The sequence below is a fragment of the Hirundo rustica genome, chromosome 8 (assembly GCF_015227805.2).
Source record: "Hirundo rustica isolate bHirRus1 chromosome 8, bHirRus1.pri.v3, whole genome shotgun sequence".
NCBI classification, from domain to species: domain Eukaryota; kingdom Metazoa; phylum Chordata; class Aves; order Passeriformes; family Hirundinidae; genus Hirundo; species Hirundo rustica.
Genome location: NC_053457.1, coordinates 19,018,063 through 19,042,122, shown reverse-complemented (window position 1 = coordinate 19,042,122; position 24,060 = coordinate 19,018,063). Strand labels below are relative to the sequence as shown.

At 42.5% G+C, this 24,060-nt stretch overlaps 1 protein-coding gene across 3 annotated transcripts; it reads right to left on the bottom strand.

Moving 5' to 3' along the window:
• Positions 1 to 112: 112 nt before the first annotated feature.
• Positions 113 to 22,852, bottom strand: STAMBPL1 (STAM binding protein like 1). 3 transcript variants are annotated; one of them, XM_040071112.2, is made up of 13 exons: positions 22,695 to 22,840; positions 20,136 to 20,304; positions 13,097 to 13,184; positions 10,620 to 10,814; positions 9,508 to 9,725; positions 8,034 to 8,109; positions 6,468 to 6,563; positions 5,491 to 5,845; positions 4,783 to 4,907; positions 3,723 to 3,860; positions 2,951 to 3,063; positions 1,350 to 1,449; positions 113 to 421 (listed from the first exon to the last, which is right to left on the bottom strand). In XM_040071112.2, the coding sequence occupies exons 4-13, from the start codon at positions 10,701 to 10,703 to the stop codon at positions 365 to 367; spliced, it is 1,362 nt and encodes a 453-aa protein (XP_039927046.1). In that variant the 5' UTR covers positions 10,704 to 10,814; positions 13,097 to 13,184; positions 20,136 to 20,304; positions 22,695 to 22,840; the 3' UTR covers positions 113 to 364. The 3 variants fall into 3 exon arrangements, with proteins under 3 accessions (XP_039927046.1, XP_039927044.1, XP_039927045.1); XM_040071110.2 differs by lacking the exon at positions 13,097 to 13,184; XM_040071111.1 differs by lacking the exons at positions 13,097 to 13,184; positions 20,136 to 20,304 and having other exon boundaries at positions 22,695 to 22,852.
• Between the last annotated feature and the right edge of the window lie 1,208 nt (positions 22,853 to 24,060).

The following is a 24,060-nucleotide window of genomic DNA, read 5'->3' as shown; positions in this document are numbered from 1 at the left end:
CACATAGCTGAAAGTCACAAAAAGCCAACCACTCCTAAAAACATCTAATTCTCAGAAGGCAATTAATGTGAACAAGTGACAAAAGAAACATTACTTATTTCAGCACAGTCACTGTAGTTTGAAGTTCATTTTATTGTTGTGTTTTATGGGTGAGATTTGTTTACAGATTCAGGGTTAATGCCACTGAACTCCATCTTGACAGAGCAACAAAATAACTCCAAAACAGGCTAGAGCAATAAATATCAAACCATTCAATCTAAAATGTATAAATATAAAAGTAATTTCTGAAAATGTAGGAAAAAACCAGGAATCCATTTTTCTATTTTGGCCTTTTGTAGAGTAACCTTGATGTGGTTCATCCGTATCACCTCAGATCCAGCACAATTATCTTTATGTCTTTCCCAACCACATGGGTACATGGCTGTAGAAGAAATCAACCCATTACTCTCAGAAATATCAGTAAAATACCCAGTAACTTAATCCATGAACTACATCTGTAAAAGACCACTGAAAAGAGCCTGCCTGGAACAAAAAAATCTTAGCTTTTTTCAAAGTTGGACAACCTTCTCATTACCCCTACTCAATGATGAAAGAACAGAACAAAACAAAAAACTCTGACCCTTCCTTTTTTTGAGGATTAATGCTGACATCAGAGAGTCTTGACAACACAGTAATTTCCAATGTCCATCAGCATGACTTCTCTGTATTGGATAATTTTATTTTAAGCTGTAAGAAATGCTTCTGTACTTGAAGTGAACCCCATTGAAAAAACCCAAACCCTTAATTATTCAAAGGTAAAGAGCCTTATCAGAAATGTCAGTGTTGGCTGGAAAACAGTTCTGACTGCCAGTACTGCTCAGCCATACATACACCATTAAGCTATTAAAACATCAAAAGATACAGCACTTACAGGGAAATGCTTAGAGAAGCCAGGGCAATGAAGGAAATAGGGCTTAACCTACTTCTAGCTGCACTTTTAAGCTGGGATGTTTTGCTGGGATACTAACATTGAAGAGAAGAGCTGATTCATTCCTGAAAAACTGAAGAGCTCAAGAGTAACTCCCATTTGAAAATGTGGGTTTTGCTCCTTCTGAAAGCAGGTAAAAGTGGTGAGTGGTATTAACTGCCTCTGGTTAACCACCATTCAAATGGCAGCTTGTAGCACTCACCTTATGGCTGCTAATGAGTGCTTAAGTAGTGTCCTGATGTCTGCCTTGGTCAGTGAACTAAGGGTAATGAATTAGTAAAATGGGGAAAATTATTAGGAAATCTAATCTCAAGTTTCTGTTTGCAGCAGAACCACGGTCAGGAGTTTGAATAGTAAAAACTGTGTTGAATTATATACTTACATTAAACAACCTAGGGTCCTTTGTATGTGGATGGAATCCTTTCTTTCTACAAGCAGAAACTTCTAGCATGCCAGCATTAGTAAGTCGGAAGATGCCAGTGCTGAAAAGCAGAACACGAAACTCCTGTTACACACTGCTCCCATAGTACAAGTTCAAGGTTTCACATACAAATCGCTTAGCTAAAAAAGAATAACAGAAATGTGCCTGGTGATCTTCAATACACAGGCTGAGTTGGACTTTTAAAGGTTTTTTAAATCAAGGGGAGTTGTATTCCTGTAAAGGAAGAGATGATGAGGGGATGGGGAGAAAAAGGATTACAGCTCTGTTGCTGTTCCTGTTAGGCAGGCTAGGCCACTGAGGGATAAGGTTGGTTCACACAGCAACAGGTGCCAACCAGAAACGTATTCTGGATTGCATTTCCCCCAGGGCAACTTAAAAGAGATCAGCCTTTAAACCAGCTATGTAAATGACTGGTAGGAGTACATCCTCCCCACTCTTTTAGGCAATCACGTAACACAAAACATTAGAAAATGCACTGCTGCAACCCTCCAGGTATTGAATAAAACATTAAAAAGCCATCCTTCTGTAAAGAAGATTGATAACTACAGGGCAGCACCTGACAACAAAAAGGTGTTAAAGGTTAGAGCTGGTTACAGGTATCAGCATCAGGTGTGAGGGAGGTTTTTAAGAGCAGAAATTTGCAAAGGTATGCAGGCACACTCAGAGTCAGAAAGCCTAGTGCTTGTGCCCTTCCCTCTCCATCTGTGCTCACAGCTCTGCCTGAAGGGCCCATTTAGGAAGCTGGGCAACCAGGACAGGATTCACATCTGCTGAGGCAGAAGGCCAGAAGAAAAGCCTGAAGAACTGCACACTCTAAACAATGGAGTTAACTTGGCACCCTGAAATGCCAGGCACATCAAAGCAGAATCACAAATTTGTTGAGGTTGGAAAGAACTTCTGAAGACTACCTGGTCCAACCCCCCTGCTCTCGCAGAATCATCCTGAGCAGGTTGCCAGGACCGTGTCCAGACAGGTTTTGCATATCCCCAAGGATGCAGACTTCATCACATCTCTGGGAAACCTGTTCCATTACAAACCTGCACATTAATATTTGCAGTATTCTAGTTTTTTCCAGATACAGAGTTTGTAATTTATGATACACAAAAATAGATCATTATTATTGAAAAAGTGATTTTTACCCTTCCACTTTGCAAACTCCAATTTTCATATCATTCTAGATAAATAATCCTAACCTCCCTCCACATCCTTAAGTAGACAGAATGAACACAGATCTGTGGTGGGACATTGGCAATGAGGACTTCAGAGAACAGCTCCTGTAATTATTACTCTGTTGAGCAGAATATATAAAAAAATAAAATTTAAAATCTGGGTCTGTGAAGGGAGGAGGAGTGAGAAGCAGAAAATATCCTGTGCATCAAGACTGACTGAAATACAAGTCTAGGCAACTTACAGAAAACAAAGTCACAATAAAATGTTCATGCCCTTCATCTGAGTGGACATGTAGCCTTTGCATTTGATCAAATTTTATGACAAGAAGCAGGGAAAAATACCGACATATTACATAAAAAATCAGAACTTACTCATTATGCTTTGGTGAACAAACAATTGCAATGGCCTCTGGCAACATTAGCTGATAAGAACAATGAGTATGAAGATCAACACTGGATAAGAATGCAGTTTGTGTTGGATGTGTCTACAAAAAGAAAGGGAAAACTCAACATCATGAAATATTTCTTACAGATCAAGGTCAACATACATCCAAGAATGAAAAATAATTTGTTACAAGAGAAAGCATCAGAAATTCCCCAGGCTGGTTTCTAAAGTTCTTCTTAGCCCAGATTCTATATTGTACTATACTGTCCATATTTTTCAACCTAGAGAAAAGAAGGCTTCTCAGGATGAGATTCATGGATGCATGTTCAAAAACACATATACAAGCAATTCTCTGATCATGGGGGGAAAAGATGGAATGAAGAAGCACAAGACAAATGGAAATCACTTAATTGTCCAAAATCACTAAGATAAAAATTATATAAAGTTTAAACAACACAGTACTCCCCTTCCTGACTTTTGAATATGGCATTAGAAAGTAACAAAATACCCCTAAATCAACATTAAAAAAAGTTGCACCAGCAAAAGCCGGCCTATTGTCAACAGGATGCCTCAACTGCAGTAAGGAGTTCTCTGTGGAGAACATGAGTGCTACTTACATCACTACATTTTGAATTAAGTAAGCAAATTTGTATTACTCCAGTCATTTATTTAGTTTTTTATTATTATTATTTTTATTTTTTTCCCCACATAGTATGTAGAGCCAATATAGGGAAACCAGAATCTATGAGTCATACATACATGGATCCAACCCAAAGTGAGGAGATCATACTGATCCTGAATACCAAATAATTCTTCCACATTCTCCATGTCACAGTAGTCTGGTCCCGCAGTTTGCTTTGGCACTATTACGTGTGTAATAGTAAATTCATTGTGAGTCTACAAAACAAACATTGACTTAGGGTGGAGCAGACGAACTAAGGAACAAATGCCGAATCAAAATTGAAAGAAAGATGTCAGCCTATCAGCTAAAACAAAATAGAGCAGCTCCAATGATTCCAGCTCCACTGATTCCAGTGCAGCTCTACCAACAGACTGCACCTAAAAATACGCCTTAGCATTTTATCGTGAAAGCATACAGGGTATTATTAGTCACAACACAAGACTGTTGCATTGAAATGTTCTCAGAGATCAGTGTGAAAAGGCTGTCCTTTAAAATAATTAAAGGCACATAAAAGAGCTTTGAGAAAACAATCATGATTTTCTGTGAAACTTGAAACAAGACTAATACTGCTATTCCTCCTCTTCATGCAATTCAAATACGCTTGGGATCATCTTTAAAATTCTTTGTGTCAGCATCAGCCATGACATCGTTTCCTGCTCTCAAAGGACATTAATGTTATCTAGGTCAAAGGAAAAAACAAAACAAAACAAAAAACCAAAAAAACCCCCCAGCCTGAAAATCAGACATTCTACAGCTTGATGGGAGGATTTCTGTTTTGTTGTGCCATTATTAATTTGATGACTCCAGTGAATTCTGGCAGTCTTTATATTTCATTGTCCTGTAACTAAACCTCACTTACCTTAGATGAATGCCAGAGAAAGTACTCGCAAAAGCCTGTATTGTACAGCAAGCTGAAAAACTTGCTAGGCTTTACAACAATAGCAGCGTACTTTGAGAGATGTTCCCCAATAAAGCAAGCCCACAGTGCTGAAGTGACCACTCAGGTTACAATATGAAGTTCACTACATGGAAGGCTAACCATTTATATCTGCCTTTGCTCTGAGATCAATACATCACAGGATAATACAGCACTGTCAAATACGTCTGCCCCATACAAATGTGAGGGTTAAACTGTACCAGTTTTCCACAGAGAATTCCACATGTCTCTATTCCTCTTACTGTATTTGCCTCTGCCAGCAGCAGAAATTTGTGACAGAGATCCCTGGGCAAAATGACACCTCTGAGTGCTTCGGCCAATTGAGCTAACCAAGAATAAAAAAAAAAAAAGGAAAAAAGAGAGAGAGATAAAAAGGCATTTACAGTTAATACAACTAACTCAATGAAGATCCCCCAAATAAGGAAATATACACAGTATATTATACCATATTACTTCCACTATTACAAGTGGAATAATTATACTTACCACATCATAGACTTCTAATGAGAATAAATCTACAGCACATGCCCTTCATCTAAGTTAAGGTCACCAGCCCACAAGATACACTCACTAGCCTGAGCCTGAGGTGACAGTGAGCTGGGACCATCTCCCAGGCCAGGGCTTTCCAGGGGGAGCCACTGCAGGTTCTGTTTGTGTTCCCTTGAAGTCCATGGCAAGATTCAGACTTCATTTCACAGGAATTCACTAATCTCCATCTCTATATCCATCTATCGGTACTCAACCGGAAAATGTAAAAGCGCAACTCTCCCTCTTAAAATGAAGAAACTGTAAGGAACTGCCGTGTTGGCACAAACCTGCTCATGGTTATTTCAGTAGGGACATCCCCACAGCGAATATATGCAGGTAGATAAAATAAAATAAAACAGGGGACAAATGTCTGCACTTACTCTGAACAGCACTCAGAGTAGCCGCTGGCTTTAAGACCTGCTCTACCGGCGGCGAATGTCCAGCACAGCCAGAGCTGCCGCTCCTCTCTTTTTTCTCCAGCAGCGCTGCAGATAAGGAACTGTTCTCTGGTACAGAAATGCAAGACAGCATACTTCCATCTATCTGTTCAGACATAACCACGCTCTCTTTGATTTTCTGATCTCGAGCTAGCTCTTGCTTCTTAAGTTGATCCTCAAAGAACTGAAACTGTTCCGATTCGAGCTGCTGCTGCCGCATGTGTGCGATCCGTTTCTTCTCTGCCTCTATCAGCTTTTGGTGCTCTAATTTCTTCAGAAATTCAGTTTTACATTTGTTCTGAAACATACACAAGATAGCGACATTCTCAGAACACCAAAAATGCCAGGAAAAATGGAAGGAAAGGAGTAAACAGTTCAATAAAACCGTAAAATCCTGTCATTAAAAATGAAGTCTTTTGGAACCTGGTTACTGAATTGGGAAATATAACTGTATCCCCAAAGGCAGGATGGAAAACATAGTATTGATGGAGGGAACAAAAAAGATGTTTCTCAGATGCTTTTTCCAATACAATCTTTTCAGCTATAAATCCTGTTTTCAGTGACTTCAGTCTCAGTTCAAATTGTAGCACATTTGGAGGCAAGGGACCTTTTCCACTTATTGACATAAATATCAATTTAATTTTCTTTAAAGGCAGAATCAGAGCATACCAAAAACCCATTTGGATCTTTGTAGACAATTATTAAGTAAATATGGCAGCAAATGTATTTCCTAACACACGCGTGCATTATTTATTTTTAATTCTAAAAGAAAAGGATTCTAAAGAAAAAATGAAAAGTCATACTTAAGCAGCTCAAGAAATTGTTAGGTTCCTGTAAAACTGGCATTTTACTGCTTAGTTTTTAATTTTATATGACAGAAAAATATTCATGTCAACATGGAATAATCATATAAAACTTACTTTGTGTTGCATGTATTCTTGATATTCTAAGTTGTATTTCTTTAAAAGATCTCTTTTCAGTTCATCTGTCCGTGGAAATGCAACCTCCTTCAATTTCTTTGAGGTGGGATGGGGGAAAAAGATAGGTCAGTTTACTTTTCACTTTTAAAAAGAGCCACCTGGAAAACAAACTCAGCTGTAACACAGATTTTTAAAAAATACAAAACAGAAAAGCAACCTGCTCTTCTCACAGGGAAAAATAAAAAGAGGAAATACACAGGAAATCATCAGTTTATGAAACTTCTATAGTACATTGGTTTCAATAAAGATAATGATTTATATTAGTGAAACACGTGAGGTGGCTACTTCTTATCTCAAGGGAAGATTAGTCCTTTTACTAGGAGTCTGTTTTCTCTGTCTTGTTTAACAGGTGTGTGATCACTAATGTTTTTATTGTAGGTGTAATTCATTAAAAAAATCTGAGGCCAATTTAGAGAGTTTCACATAGGATCATTGTATTTTTCTCTAGAACCTCCTAGTCAGAAACTTGGGAAATACGCCCATTTCCAAGTTGGGGGTGGGGGGGGGAAAGAAAAAAGCTATTTTGAAGAGATAGTTATACCTGTAGCTTTCTGTCACAGACCTGTGACATTTCTTATAAATGTCATGTCTTATAATGTCAAAACATTTCTTATAAAACAGAACCAATACTCAATGCTTTCTACTCATGTGAAGGCTACTACAAAGTAATTCAGAGGCTTTAGGCAGGGGAGGGAAAGAGACCAGGTGCTTAATCGTTCTGAGTGCCATAGGAGAAAGCAATGTTAGATGCCCTTTCTCAGTAGGGATGTTCTACATTGTGGACCACAGGTGGAACTCTGGCATGAAATGTTTTGGTTTTGAGTAAAACATTCAGTTCAACGGTAGAAAAAACAAGGAAATACGGGGGCACAAAGCAAGAGACACTCATGGTCCTACTAACAACTCTCACTGAGCAATTCCAGCTATTTTAAGAGCAGTATAAGGCTATACTTAAAATTTATTTAGGATTTGTTTTCTAGAGGGGAAAAAACCAAAGTAAAACTATTTGTATAGAAGTGGAGGGAAAAAATCTGATAAAAACTAAGTAAATACATATTTGGTAATAAAGAAAGAAAAAAATATACTTTATTTAACAGAGTAAGTAAATACTGCACAGACATCAGTAATGCCACGCATTCTCCTTCTGTTTGTAATAGTTGGTTTGGACCATTATCCATTCACATACGTGGGACCAAAATCAAACTAAGTGCTGTTAACATGTGCATTTTTAATATGTAAACTTTCAGAAACAGATGTACCTGAGCTCCCAACAACCTACCAACTTACTCAGAGACCATTCTCATTCACGTTTTAGATCAATAATTCGATTTCCAAAATAAAACATGTACGAGTGAGAAAAGTATCAGAAATTGAACCTGCGATGGCTGCAATGGGCAGCTCAGAGTGCTCGGGGTTTGAAAAGGAAGCTGTGGCCTATATGTGCTGGGAAAAATGAAGAGGTTCTGAGCAAAATATTTCATAAAGACCAGGGAACCATAACCCTACCTTAATAATATCTTGTTTTTCTGGTACTGCACATTGGTGATAGTCTCGGTGACTGGGCAGCTTTTCTACAAACAACCTAGAAAATTAAACATGCATGTGTTTGCCTTAGTAGTCAGAGGAATATCCATAATAGCTTTCATGTTGGCAGAAAAATCAGTTTTACATAACTGTTAAACACTGAATTCCAGATGACTTGGACCAGGGTTCTACACACATGTTTAAACGAACACATTATGGTATGGATCTGTATGGGACACACAGAATAAGGACAGGAGATTATTTTCCACATCTGATATATTTTGGTTTCCATTAGCACTGGGTTAGGTTAAAAAAAAAGGGCTAACTAGCAGCCAGCATCTAAAAATATCCTTCAAAACCACTCTGCACTCTAGTCAGTGGTAATAAATCTTATTTCTACTCTCTTTATCTCTTCTTAGCCAAAATGCTGACAAGAATGCAGAACTATCATTAAAGCAGGTATTTTTACCAAACCAAGCTGCACAGCTCACTGCACAATTACTAACCTACCCAACAGATAAATTATGGCAATACTCAGCTGCAAAGAGTTTGTAATGCACAGCTGCTATCGTTCTTTCAGCAATTTGCACAATATTCACCTCCAGACCCTCATTTTATAGAGATAGAAATATTTAAAAAACATGTGGGCTAAGAAAGGCTTGGTCTGCTTTTCAGAGAATGACAAAAATAAGGAGGGAGGAAGAATGTCTCCTTTCTAAAATTTTAAAATATGCGCATTAAAAAACCCCCAATCTTCCAGAAGTAATAAAACAAACCAATCAATCCTACAGCAGAACTAGCTAGGTTAAAAGTTTAAATCTGCCAGTGATATGTTTTTCAGCTGTCTATTTTGAGAGTTGTAATGAAAGCTGGACAGATTTGTTCTTTTGTGGTGAGGAGAATACTCATACAATGAACATACGTTGTAGATTTTGATTTATTCCTGGAAGAAACAATAAATTATACTTAATCCTTTTGGGGGGGAGAAAAAAAGTAAAAAGGAAGCAAGAAAACATTTTTCTCCTGCTTTTTAAGCATTGTGAAATACTACCATCCTTAAGATCAGCAGATGCTCATAGGACATAACTACTAAAGGCTCGGAAATCTTACTTAAACACGACTTTTGAAGTCAAAAATTGTATTTAACCAACATATTGACATATAAAGAATAATCTGGGGGCAACAGTGCTCATGATATGGCCTGGCAGAGTGAACTCAAACCTCTGTATGTTAGGTTAATTCACGCCTGGCAGTTCACACATGGATAGAACAACCATATGAAAAGGTGAGAGGAAGTTTTAACAAAGCCCACGCCCAGTGGAAAAGATCTCCAGAGAACAAAGCTGCTCTGCAAGAACACTTTAAACAAGTTTCTCCTTATCTAAAACGGCGCTCTGTGCAGCTCTCCATTTTTACTCAGAATCACAGGCTGTAACAGCTCCAACTGGTTTCTTACGTTATGAACTTATTATAAAACACAAAAGCGTTCTCCAGGTTTCCCTCCTCCATGTACACCGAAGCCATTCGCTCCATCTCCACTCCGGATCTGAAGTAGCGCCGTGGAGTGATGTCCTCATTGATGGTGATGTTGCTGCCCAGCTTGCTTAAGGCACGTACTCTCTCCTCTGGGGTCACAGAGATGTCTGTGTGGTCAGGAATAGCTACCAGCTTTTTCTGAAAAAGAACAGTCTGGTTAGCAAGGAGAATATTCCGTTTCACTTTCAGTAAGTGGCCTCAGTCAAGCAGCTCAAGGGAAATCTTCAGCTAATTTTTTCTGAAAATAGGCGTTCGTTTCCCCACCTCAAGCCTCATTTGAAACATTCCAACATATTTCTCAATTGCAAGTAAATGGTGATCAAAAAGAAAAGTGATCTTATTTCCTCTGAAAACAACAACAAAAAAGGATAAAATTAGGAAAAGAGGAGTAGGGGGAAAAAAAAAAAAAAGTAAATTGTTGCAGAAGTTATTAAAGGCAATATAAAGTGTGTCTTCTTTAAAGCCCCCACACATGAATGCTCTAAGTTTCTGTCTTAAGTTACTGAAATAATTTGATGGATGTCCTGAATACTCAGACTCCTATTACATGAAATATAACATTTGACTGCTAGAAATAATTCAGGAAACAAAGAGCAATAAGCTCCTCTGGTCAGCCAGCAGTTCATTTCAAATCTTCATTTCAGTTTGAAATGAGGCAGTTAAAAGACTAAGAAGTTAGAACTAATAACTGAAGAGGAACCATAGCTGCTTATTACGGCCATTACCTTTTTGTTAATTAATAAATAAATAAATGGCTACTGCAAGTTGTTTCCCCTTACTTTGATGAAATCTTTTACTCTTTCCATTCAGAACACTCATTTCAACTTCTTAAAAACCAGATTGCTGAGGCCCCACAAATCACAGAAATATAATAAATGCCAACAAAACAGGCAGAACATGGGAGGAACATTGCAGCATGCAGGAAGAGACCCACGGAGCTGAGAGCCACCACTGCTAAACAGCTCTCTTGACATTTTTCCTAATTGAAAGAGAAGTTGCTCAGCCTCTGAAGCATTTCTTTGCAATACATACCAATGAGCTGACAGTGAATGGTTGCTCCATGTTGTTGTCTGCCTGCAAAGCAAGGAGATTGCTCTTTTCCTCCAAAGTCTCCATCTGACTGAAAAGGGCAGTATCAATCCTGAGCTCAATATTTGCCACCAGATGTCTCAGGGTTTAATAGCCCAAGGGAAACGGGAATATAGATATGTTGATTGTGGTCGTGTGCTGGAAAAAATAAGTCATTCAGATTAGAAATATATTCAAATGTCACGTAACTTTGCATGCCAGCACCCACTCAATACTTTGGTGGCACAGTACTTACACATTTAAATAATAATTTAAAACTTACCAGGTCTCTAGAATTTAAATTGGGAATACATAAGGACTTACAGTGCACTTACTAGTTGTGGACTAGTTGACCAGTACTAAGGTTATTTCAGTGGATTTGAACACAATAAATTATCTTAACATTTTTTAAAGCAATTCTAAAAAGCCCCTAACTTCCAAATTAGTGAAAGTGAAAAACATAGAAGTTTGAGTACTAATCACAGAATCTGTGCTTCCTTGAGCATATATTTTGACAAACATATTTATAAAAATATGAATCTAATATCTTTATTTTCTGCTAAGCCTGTAAGGAGAAATAAAACCTTACGCAAAATTTTGTATCAGTAATATAAAGCAGTAAAAATACTTCAAACACCATGTTTCCCACCTGCACAGCTTGCTGATTTCAGCACTTAAAATACAATAAACTCTGATGTGTCAACTGATAAAAATTCCTCCTTGCACAGCTTTGAACAAGAGAAAAATGTAGATGTTGTGGTCATAAAAAACAAAACAAACAAAACAAACAAACAAACCCAGAAGGAAACTAAACCAAAACCAGAAAACCCAACTCTGAGAGAGGAATGAAATACTTAATTTTCACATATCCTATGTAATTTAAGTTTCTTATGTTTTTTTTCACTTTGGTGTGCTCAGTCTAAACAGATTTGATCCTGCATGTCAAAGGCTGTTTATATGTTGCAATAAACATGCTCATGCTTTTGTAAAAGCATAGAGTGGGCTCAAAGGTATTTTCTCAGCACACCTCTATCTAGAGGACTCTGGGTTAAAGAAAACAACCCTAATGTGTTTTTAGATGGCTGTATTTCTCAAGTATTGATTTTTGTGTTTGTGTCTTCCTCATTTTTCTTCCAAAAACCAATACTACCTATAAGATCAGTCCTTAATTTTAACCATGATTGCAATTTAATTTCAAGAATTTTTGCTAATTAAGGTATTTAAACTGCTTGCACAATTTGTGACCAAAAAAAAAAGAGCAAGGCTTATATATCTGAGAAAATAACCATGGTTGTGGTTGCAGTGCTAGTAAAAACAGTTCTCAAAACAATTTAATTTTATGTACCTAGAGCTCTGGTGTAAATGATCAGCTTGGCAGGAGAGCCTATTCATTGCCTATTCACAAACTGTAGAAAGGGCCCATGGGACAAGGATAATGAAATATTTTTGCTCTAGCCTGCTCCAAGAAACATTCTGAGTAAGGGCTTGCTCCACCTGAAACCCTTCTTCACCGAAGCACTGTGGATGTGGAAAGCTGTGAAAGGAGAGAGCTAAAAGCTTGGCCAGTGCACAGTCTGTGTCTGGCTCTGCAGCCCAGATTCTAAGCAGAAATAAAATCTTCAGTGAGAGACTCTGCATTCATATGCTTTGTGGAACTTGGGAATAGAAACCAAAAACCAAACACCAAACCAACCAAAAAACGGACCTAAAAGGCATATATTTAACAAATATTTATACACTAACTTGTCCATCAGTTGTGATTTTTTTTATTTTATTTCCCCTAGAAGCATCTGGGACAGCTAAAATACTTGAATGGAAGAATGGATTTGGTCTAAAGTACGCATCCAAGTACAACAAACTGCAAAATGTTCTAGTCACTCATGCATATAAAATAAAAAGTTCAAAAGTAAAGGTGCAGAAATGTATTTCTCTCCAATTTATTTCATTTAGTAGCTTCTGGCAAGAAAGCATTTCTGTAGCAGTTTTTCATTCTGATTTCAAGGTTTTCTCCCTTCTGCAAAGCCTAGAGAGGAAATGGACATTTAGGACAATGCTTGTGAGATGCTTCCCACTGAAGACATGGAATATGGATCAAATGCTTCTTTCAACTGCTACCACTCCTTGGAGACCTTTCAATCTAGCTGGTAGGCGAGTGCAAAGCAGTTTGTGCAGCAAGTGGCAAACACAAGAGCCATTAATTAGGGGGTTGATTTGATTTTCTGGGGCCACTACTCCCAAAGAGGTCTTTGTTAAAGAAGGCTATGGTACTCTCCAGTCAAAATCTCTTAGGGAATGCCACAGGAAGACATCATGGAACCCTTTACTTGCAAATATTTATCAACTTGACTGGCTCTAAGAATTTCAAAGTTATAAACATAATTCAGTGAACTTTTAATCTAAAGAAGCATTAGTTACAATATTTTTTTTAAAAAGTGCAATACCAGGTATTTTAAAGAGGAGACATCTGGTTATAGCAGAAACTCACACTTCCTCAAAATTGTGTCAGAGCCTGGAAGGGATGAAGAAGCTCTGCAAAAAACATAAGATATGTCACAGTGCAAGAGCTTAGCAGAAGAATGCCCTCAAATAGAAGAAGAAACTGGCTTTTTAAATTTAGTTTCAGGAACACACTAAAAACGAGATACTGTAAATAAAGAAGAAATACCAAGATGAATTTGTACCCCTGTTATAAAAAGGTCATATAAGATTAAAATATATTCACTGTTACAGGTGGCAGTGTAACTTAAGAAAAAAGACATCCTACAAAGAACGTGGGCTCACTTATGACTGCACTCCAATATATTATCTTTAACACGTGGACATTGGCAGAATTACGAATGATTAAAATGCAGAGAGTTAAGCTTTACTAAAAACACCACCAGAGGCATGTCTGCCAGCTGCCTGGAATGCCTCTGTGCATAATGTTCCTCATGGCACAGCTTCACAGTCACCTTCAGCTGGTCAAAGGGCACGACACTGCCAAGGGGCTCTACCCACCCTCATCCTCACCCTCACCCCCACCCTCATCCTCACCCTCACCCCCACCCTCATCCTCACCTTCCTCCTCCTTCTTTGTACGCTCACTTTGTTGCCTCCACTGACTTCAAGGCAAGTTGAAGCTGATCCAAATGAAAATTAAATGGACTTTTACTTCCTTCTCAAAACCAAAATGCAAAGGAGCGGGCAGAACCATGAAGCCAGCCAAGCAGACAGATTTGTCACTTCCTGAGGCAGTGCTGTCCTAGACTGACATGAGCTGGTTTTGAAAGGGCACCTGAAGAGCCCGTGTAGTGCCTACAAAAATTGCCCAGTTCTGGCAAATGACTCTGTTTTCTGGAAATAAACTTACGTTTCACTTTACAAGAGTAAAGATAAATTCAAATACCAAATCTCTCTGAATAGCTGAAACTAATTATACTCAAATAAACAAAATACTTATGCTGATACAGCAAACTACACTCCAACCTGAAATACAGGGGATAAATACCAATGCTAGCTTGGAGGTGTTTTAGTCTATCAGGCTCTACAGCGCTCAAAATTCTAAGAGTAAAGATGCATTTTTCTACTTTACTATTTCAGGCATTCCAGTGTTTGTGTTTGTGTTTTGTTTGAGGAGAAATTCCAGGACATTTAGCACTCAAATTAAGTTTTTTCCTAATTATGAGTTTTCTGATAGTCATGACAATAATAAGATAATAAGATAATAATCTAACATCTATGCAATGGTTAAGAAACTTGATTTCGTTGGTAATAGCGCTTCTCACCAAATCCCATTTCCTCCTCAAAAAGCATGTTTTCCTATATGTGCCATCTTATTATCGTATGTATTAATCATCAAAAAAATCCAGATTTATTAAATCAAAACCCTTCAGCCAAAGGAAACAGAGCAAACTGAGAAAATCAGCATTTTAAATGGCATTGAAAGTTATTCTTTCCATTCAGGCTAACAAGCATGGCACCAAGTACCAGGGAAATGAAAAGCAGAGAGAGCAAAGGTAAGTGAAAGCATATGCCAAGAGTAGTGGGTGAAGGTAGAATGAGCATATCAAGTACCTCAGGAGTGGGCTCATGAGACAGAGGTGGTGTGAGAAGGTCTGGGGAATGCATGCACGACAAACACTTCTGAGAGCGGCAATATCACAATTCACCACAAATTCTCCAGTGCCCTCCCAGCTGGCTGCATGCTGGCGCTGCAGACAGCTGCCAGGCCGGCTGGAAGGGGACAAACGAGGCACCCTGGCTGTGCCCAGAGCCCAGCAGTCCTGGCCCTGCTGCCTTTCCATGTCACAGGAGCGTGGTGTGACAGTGAGAGGAGACACACACGGCTGCACAGCGAGGCTGCAGCGCTGCTGGAGCTGCACAATGCGTTTGCCATGCCTCCAGCTGCTGCTGGAGCTGCACAGCTGGCGTTTGCAACGCCTCCAGCTGCTGCTGGAGCTGCACAGCTGGCGTTTGCAACGCCTCCAGCTGCTGCTGGAGCTGCACAATGCGTTTGCAACGCCTCCAGCTGCTGCTGGAGCTGCACAGCTGGCGTTTGCAACGCCTCCAGCTGCTGCTGGAGCTGCACAATGCGTTTGCAACGCCTCCAGCTGCTGCTGGAGCTGCACAGCTGGCGTTTGCCATGCCTCCAGCTGCTGCTGGAGCTGCACAATGCGTTTGCAACGCCTCCAGCTGCTGCTGGAGCTGCACAGCTGGCGTTTGCAACGCCTCCAGCTGCTGCTGGAGCTGCACAGCTGGCGTTTGCAACGCCTCCGGCTGCTGCTGGAGCTGCACAGCTGGCGTTTGCAACGCCTCCAGCTGCTGCTGGAGCTGCACAGCTGGCGTTTGCAACGCCTCCAGCTGCTGCTGGAGCTGCACAGCTGGCGTTTGCAACGCCTCCAGCTGCTGCTGGAGCTGCACAATGCGTTTGCAATGCCTCCAGCTGCTGCTGGAGCTGCACAATGCGTTTGCAATGCCTCCAGCTGCTGCTGGAGCTGCACAGCTGGCGTTTGCCATGCCTCCGGCTGCTGCTGGAGCTGCACAGCTGGCATTTGCAATGCCTCCGGCTGCTGCTGGAGCTGCACAGCTGGCGTTTGCCATGCATCCAGCGCAGCCCGGGCACAAGGAGCGTGTCTCTGTGCCTCGCTGGGACACACTGGAGTGTCCTCCCCTGATATCACCCGGCTCTGGGAGGTGACTGTCCCAGCCCAGCCAGGGACACAGAGCAGGACCACGCTCTGCCCAAGGATGCACACGGGGACTGTGGCACCCCAGCGGGAGCTGTGCCGCTCCAGCTCTCCAGAGAGGACACAAAGAAGAGCTCAGGAACCTCCCAGAACCTGACTGCAGAACTCAAGAACTGAATTTCAACTCCTTGTCATCATCTGGAGGCCGCTTTTCCCTCTTCAATTCTTCGGCAGAGGTTTTAAAATGTTGAAAGAGCTATTTGGAGTTTTAAACAAGTAAAGGAGTAACTTCAATAAATATTATTTAAATATATAGTTTTCACTTTGTAACATTAGTTACTTTATTATTTATTTATTATTATTTATTATTAGAAACATTAGTTCCCTCTTTGTTTTTGTCCTCCTCCATTTTTAAATTTCAAGGGAATTAACCCTAACAGTGACTTCGCTGCTGTCAGCAACATTCATCAATTGGTCCTATGAAAAATCTTCATTAAAGAGATCACTGGCAAAATTTTCCAAAGCACTTTCTTCATTCAAAGATTAGGTTAAAAGTAATCTATGTAATGATTTATTCCCTGAATATTTTTAATAGCGATTTATTCCAGAAATACTCATCCTTTTGTTTGATATTTTTGTGGAATGTAAAGCCTAGATGAGGCACCAAAATCATTCACTTCACTCCATTGGGATTGGGATTCTTAAAGTATATATAGAAATATTTGCTCATACAGAAGCTAAAATGTGGCATAGTTCTACTTTTTGAAACTGCTCTTGGGAGAAGTGTTCTGCAGCCATCCCATGGCAAGAAAAAACTCACTTTAATACTGCCATGAGAAGTTAGCACAATCATACTTTATGTTACTATACTAGGAAGTGTGATGATTACAGAATCCAAGAATAAAGATGCATCTCAAACCATAAGGAGGTCAGTCCTCATTAAAATAGCCAAATTAGCAAGTGCAAATAACACCTTTCAATTACCCATAATGGAACTAAGTTGTCTCAGCAAACTTTAAATAGGTCACACCAGTGATTGCCAGATGAAGGTAAAAGGACCAATTCATGCCAGTAAGTCACCCATGAAGCAGATACTAAAAGTTCTGTACTTGGAAGTGGATATTCAATTGAATTTGGTGAAAACCAGGTTTGAAATACAGGCACCTGTCTCATTCAGCTCTTTTTGAAATGCCAGGCCATGTATTGGCACAGCACACAATCATTTATACACACACACACTTAGGTTTGATATATAAATGTGCTAAATACCAGCCTAAATAGCAAACTGCTTTCTGTTGGTTCTCTCCAAAAAGAAACAGCATGTTCATCTGTCAACATGCTTTTTGTAACAAGCATTCATCATCACAGCAAGTGATTCAGCTGGTATAGTAAGTTGTCTCTTCTGGAAAAAACCCAACAAAGCACTGAATGTCATGGCAAGATCATTGTCTTGTGCAGAGGAAATACCCGATCAACAAAACTCAACAGAATGGCCTTTCAAAGGACTCACTGCGAGGAGCCAGTTCCTGAAAACCCTGTGCCTTCCAATGGAGAAGTTGCTCTTTGCAGCTACTACTAAGCTCAGCTCTAGAAAAACCCATCTCAGTTTGCTGTTTGACACTGCTCCTTATCTCCACAGCTCCATTTAAACAGCAGTTCCAAGACCTCCACCCAGGCTCCACTAACTCCCAGAAGCAGCTGCTGAGCTATACAACCATCCCTCCTAGAAGTGGGTCAAGAATAATTCCTCTTAGTCACTGGTGAGGGACCAGTACCTCCCATGGCCCAGCACACTGCCTAGAGGCCTCTCTGCAAACTGTGTCAGTGGCTCACAGACAGCAGCATCTTCACCTGCTTGTGTGCTGAGAGGAAGAAATCATGGGCAGGGAAGATCCTTCATGCACAGGTCTGCCAGAGCCAAGCCTTCCTTACATGCTTAGGCCACTCAGTGCTGGACCTTGCATCACAAAACTGAGCTTTATTTTCATCTAAGAAAAGAATGGGTGACACAAGGGTCTGTTTTCCCACTTTAAATGAAGTATGAATAATTGTCTGAAGACTGTTACAGTTGTTCTGCAAATATTTGGACTACTGCAATTAGTCAGCGTAGTTAGTTGAAAATCATTGAGAACCTATTTTCTAAGGACAGCATTCCTCCTGGCACAGATACAAACCTGACTGCATCAAGAAGCTGCATTAATAAAATCAGATTGCTACTGGGTCTGCTAAGACTCTGATAGACCACTACAATATGCAGATAATGCCCAACTTGGCACGTGCAAGAGCCTGACTTTTGCTCCCTACAGCGTATGTGAATGCAGAACCTACAGGTTTCTCTCTCCTATTGCTCCAAAGCACAGAGGAGACCTCTGACTGTCAACTATTTTCTCATTCATTTTTATGCAGGCTGTTTTGAAATCAACATCTAGTATGGCTGTGCTACTGTAACATAACCCTGTGTCTTTGAGCTGCACACATAGATGGTGGCTCACTACCAGATTTATTATTATGCTCTGTCTACAAAGATATTAGTGACTTTTAAGAGAATGTCCCGAATAATGGACTGGAAATATTGAACACTCAAACATGCACTTGTGAACTGACAGTTCTTTCTCTTGTGGATTCTTGTGTTAAAAAAACCCAAACAACTCTATCCCTCCTCCCCCCTCCTTTCTTTAGTGACACCATTCAGTTTCAGCAAAAAAGCATTTTTAACATGATGGATAAATATCAACCACATTTGAATGTCTTGGATTACAAGCAGAAGCTTTCTTAGGCAGTAGTGAAATATACTTATGCAACACAGAACAGCATCTTTCCAGTGACCCACTTAAATGATGTTCTAGACATGGTGTAGAAAAACAGTGCCATTTCCTTCCTTTGGGAAATCCACAACAATCCCCCAAGAAAATTGCACCAGGTTGCAGTAACCCAGAAGAGGACAGAAATACAAGAAAGAGCTGGTTTTATACTGAAAAAAATGAGATACTTGCAATCCATGGCATCATTGACAAAACTAACTTCTACCACGAAGACAAGAAGCTGTGTTGCTAAGGGAAACAAATGAGAGGTTAAAATCAGCGCAGAGGCCTGCGACTTCGTAGACTTCTGAGAAAAAAACAAAGCATGATTCCTTGCAAAGCCTTAGGTTTCACAGGGTCTTTTTTTTCTGTCTGTATCCTTCTTTCTCTCAGGGGCAAGGTGCCACTAGGCTAGAGGGGTTAAGAATCTTCTGGTTTTTCCTATATAACACAATGACTTTTTCTGGCAAAATATATCCTACCTAATTTTAGAACACTTTCAGACTTCATAGCATCTAATAAGGACACTTGTTAATCGAGTAACTGGTTGCAACAATCAATTTCTGTTTCTATCTGATGAGAAATTCTTATGCTGTCTTACTTTCTAAAGCTCAAAATATAGGTGACAAAACAAAGGAGAGCCAAATTTATTTGACATTTCTGACATACAAATTCACAGTTTATTTGAAGACTATTAAAGTGCCTGTAAAGAATGAAGCTTGGTTTTTTGCCTCAAATCTAGAAGAAATCATTTGAGGCATTAGTTCAAAGGATCCTGACACAAATGGTTAAGGAAAGGTCGGGTAAGAAATAGTTAGTGAGATTACTTGCAGAATGAAGTGTGATCAAGCAGTATGGATAACCAGCATTTAATCTGGCATGTTTCTCTAGTAGGATGTTTACATTTAAATAACACAGTTAGTTGATTTCATAAGGAACTCTTTGACCTCCTCCGCTATTCTAGATAATTCAGGATGTAACATGCTATGAGAAAACAAAAACAAACAAAAAACCAAGAAAAACAAGAGTAATGTCTGGCTCTACGAGAAGAATTCTGTGAGCTTTAGAGTGCTTGTTCTGCTTGGAGAGTTACAATATTCAGTTTCTCTTACTTAAGTTTCTAAGATGACGATGGTAAGCACATGTTTTATAGCAGCACTGGCTGTAACACAGTCAGCTCACAGGGCTGCTTGACAGTCAGCTGAATTATCCAGAATATCAAAGCTGAGCACGATGATTTCTGGTTTACATCTTGTACCCTTGCAGGCCAACAGGCTGTTCATCCCACGGTCTGTCTTTGAGCCTTTTGAATTATTTGCTTTTCCCCTCAGGATGAGCCCACTGATCTTTGCAGCCTATACAAGCTCCTTTTTATATCAACAGCAGTCTCTGAAGGCTTTCTGACAGTGGTTGAGAGATGCTAAAAGAGGAAGATACTTCCTACGTTGATTATGTGGAGAGCCCACAGCTTCCATAACGCAATTCCGTATGTTGTGCGCTGAGCTGTGACTCACCCAGAGCTGCCAGTAGGAAGTGGTAGGCAACGGGTTGTGTCTGAGGAGCTGCCTGACTCACAGCATCGCTGACAGGCACCAGCAGCCAGGCAAGATTGAAAGGCTGGATTTTTATAATGGAAATCTCTTTGCAACAGTACTAAGCCGCTGCACGCGGATTGTTCAGGAGCTGCAAAAGCAAGAGCATTTACTTTAATGGACTGATACTTATATTTATAATGGAAAGCATGACCAGAAAATATGTTTCCTGGCATAACAATCTAAATGTCCTAATTTTATCAAAATTGTATGGACAAAGACTTCCTTTATATGGCAGCAAACTAATTTTCAGAACAAATTGGAAGTGTACCCTCTGGTGCAGAAATAAAATTTCAGGAGTCTGATAAAACCAGAAAAAAACATTATTCATACGTGTTCAGCAAACACAGACTAAATACTTATTTTTATACAGTATTTGCTCAGTGCCTTCATGCACAAGTCACCTTGCCATTCCCTTAGCAGCTGAAGATTTTACAACATCCCTCATCTTGAGTTATACTCTTCCTGATCTTGGTGATTAACTTCCAGGAAAAGCCTTAAGGCCTAACCTTGAGAATGTTTTATGCACGTGAAGAAAACCACATGAGAAATGCCTTCACAGTGTCCGCACAGCAGTATCAAGTAATACAAATGACTGCAGGGTTGATCAAGACAATTTTTAAACGTAATGCTACAAAATATCCGCCTGCTCTTACATCCATTTAAAATACTGTAAACACACACACAACACAAAGACCCCCAACTAGGAAATTGCTACCTACAGAATTACACAGAATTTGGGACGAATGCTCCCTGCTTTCCTACAGTATCCTGTGAACTATGAAACTCCAGGCTTGTCAACACTGCCCTTTGGTTTAGTTATCTACACATTTAGCATTTGGACATGCAGTACACCAGCTCCAATGCATTTAGTACAAGAGAAAACTCATCTGTGTCAGAGTCTATTGCCTGAGCAGCACCCACGACAAACCTGGGCTCCGTTCTCTGGAGAATACTCAACAAAGTTCTGAGTCTATATCCTATTTTCTAGGACTTGGCTGTCTAAAACAAGTCACTGATATATGCTAACTACGATTCTGGAGAGTAATCCACTTTAGCCTGCAATGAGGAGGAACCCCACGACCATGAAGACAGAACTTTCTCAAAGCTGGTCTTCGTGTGGGGAATGAACGTCCTGGGAACTTCGGTGTCTCCAAGACCTCATAATCTCACTACTTCCCATTCTTAGTAGAACGTGGGGGTTTTCCCGCCCATGACTTCTCAGAGCATTCAGAGCCATGTGCATGTTAAATACAAATAATTCCAGACCAAGAGGAATTCCCCCAGAAGAGACTTTTTGGCATCCTTCTGAAGCAGGGCAGCATGTGCAAGAGTAAGTTACATTCCTCAGTGCACTTCAGAAGGACACCTGAGATCCTACAGAGGTCAAAAGGAGGCAGGTACAAAACCAAGCGCGTGAAAAGAAAAAGCTCATCAGGGAGTTACAGATGCTCAGCGAACACAATTTCTACTGTTTTAGATTCTTTCACTTTCTGTTCCGGTGATCATCTTTCACACGTACAAGGAAATAATTTAAAACCAGGATATTGTTATCAGTTTGATTTGTCTCTGGCACACGCTGACACTCCGGACTGCCCACCACACTTGCCACCACCCTTTTCGAGGACGCAGCGGAGTCAGCGGGTTCAGCCGGCCGGGCTCTCTGCCCTCCGCCCCGGTACCGCCGCACCATCCCCTCCGCTCCGCACAGCCCCGCGCCCCGGTACCGCCGCACCATCCCCTCCGCTCCGCACAGCCCCGCGCCCCGGTACCGCCGCACCGCCCCCTCCGCTCCGCACAGCCCCGCGCCCCGGTACCGCCGCACCATCCCCTCCGCTCCGCACAGCCCCGCGCCCCGGTACCGCCGCACCATCCCCTCCGCTCCGCACAGCCCCGCGCCCCGGTACCGCCGCACCGCCCCCTCCGCTCCGCACAGCCCCGCGCCCCGGTACCGCCGCACCATCCCCTCCGCTCCGCACAGCCCCGCGCCCCGGTACCGCCGCACCATCCCCTCCGCTCCGCACAGCCCCGCGCCCCGGTACCGCCGCACCATCCCCTCCGCTCCGCACAGCCCCGCGCCCCGGTACCCCCGCCCCCATCCCCTCCGCTCCGCACAGCCCCGCGCCCCGGTACCGCCGCACCATCCCCTCCGCTCCGCACAGCCCCGCGCCCCGGTACCGCCGCACCGCCCCCGCCGCTCCCACGCCCCGAGAGCCGCTCCCGGCCCCGCCGCTCCCGCCCGGAGTTCCGCCCTGCCCGGAGGAGCGCTCTTTCCGAGAGGCCTCCGCGGGCTGCCGCACCTGACTCCGGGGCGGGCACGGCACGCCGGCCGGGCCGAGGAGCGGATGGAGCCGGCCCCGGAAGGGGTCGCAGCCCCTTCTCGCTCTGCCCGCAGGGGCTGCTGGCGCGGAGCGGCGGGATGCGGGCTGCCTGCCTCGCCGGCTCCGCGCTCCCCGCAGCGGGAAGGGCGATGCCGCTTACCGGGTCTCGCATCCGTGCGGGCGGCGGCTGCCGCGGACAAAGCGCCGGGCGGGGGGAGGCAGGAGCGCCGGGGCGGCCTGGGCCTCCTCCTGCTTCTCTTTCCCTTCCTCCTCCTCCTCCTCCCGCCTCGCCTCGCCCCGCCGGGGCGCGGAGCCCCGGGCGCCGTGCGCGGGAGCGGCCCCGGGCGGGCGGGCGGCGGCGGGGAGCGAGCGCCGTGCGCCGCCGCAGCCGGGCCGTGTCACGGTGCGGGCCGAAGGGAGGAGCCTGCGCCGCGCCGGGCCGCGTCCCGCTCTGCGCTGCGGGCTCCGGCCCCGCCGCTGCAGCCCCGCAGCTGCCGGGGCCGAGCGGCAGCGGCAGCGGGAGGTGCCGCGCGTGGGTGCCCGCGGGCGAGGACAGAGGGTGCTGGGCTGCAGCGTGCTCCGTGCGCACAGGGGATGTGTCCCCTCCGCAGTTCCCGCGGTGCCGCTGTCAGCCCGGCCATCGATAAGGCAGTCCTTATCTGCTCGGGTACCGGAGGGTATGCACACCTCACCTGGACTCTCCTGAACTTTGGGAAGGGCTGACTGAGGGGAAACAATGTTAGCACCGTTGCGGAGGAAGCTGTAGGTAAAGAGGAAAAGGACCCCAGTTAATCTGAAGATGTGGTTGTCGGTGTGGGACTGTTGTACCTGGGAAGAGGTGTGCTGGACAGGAGGGCCTTCCTCTAAAGCAGAGGAGGTAGCCTGGGTTTCTAAGGAGGCAGGGCAGCGCTCTGGGCTGGCTTAGATCTCTGCTGGAAACGTTCGGCCAGTGCAGCAGTTACTCACTCTGTGATAAGTTTGGATGGCCTTGTCCTTCTGCTGAACTTGCTTGGCAGGTATTGATCATATTGATGTCTTTCCTGGACCCCAAACCTGGACATGGAAGTCTAGAGATGGTCTAAGATACTTGTATTTAGCTCATCCTGCACCCACAAATACAGTAATGTCATTTTCCTTCCTTCCTCTCTGTGTGTGAGGCAGTTCTGGCTGCTTGGCATCTCAGCCTTGAAGAACTACTCTTGATGCCAGTGGCTGTGGAGTGAGGCAGGAGGTCTTGGTCCTGGCTTTAAGAAGAGGAGGGACTGATCTGGGCAAGCAACAAAAATCCAGTATGTTCACTTACCTTGTTATCGTGGATTGGGCTGAGAGAGTTGTGAAACAGAGGTTCCAGTCTATGCCATGGAGGGTTTTCAGTGGAAGTGTTGCGTTAATCCTGTCCTGAAGCAGACGTGGAAGGGGCACTTTCAGTGCTGCAAGGAATGGGTAGCTACTGATTTTCCAAGGGAAAATGTAAAGAGTGGGTATTCCTGTTTCCAGACCGTGTGCATTCCAGGACTGCATTTCTG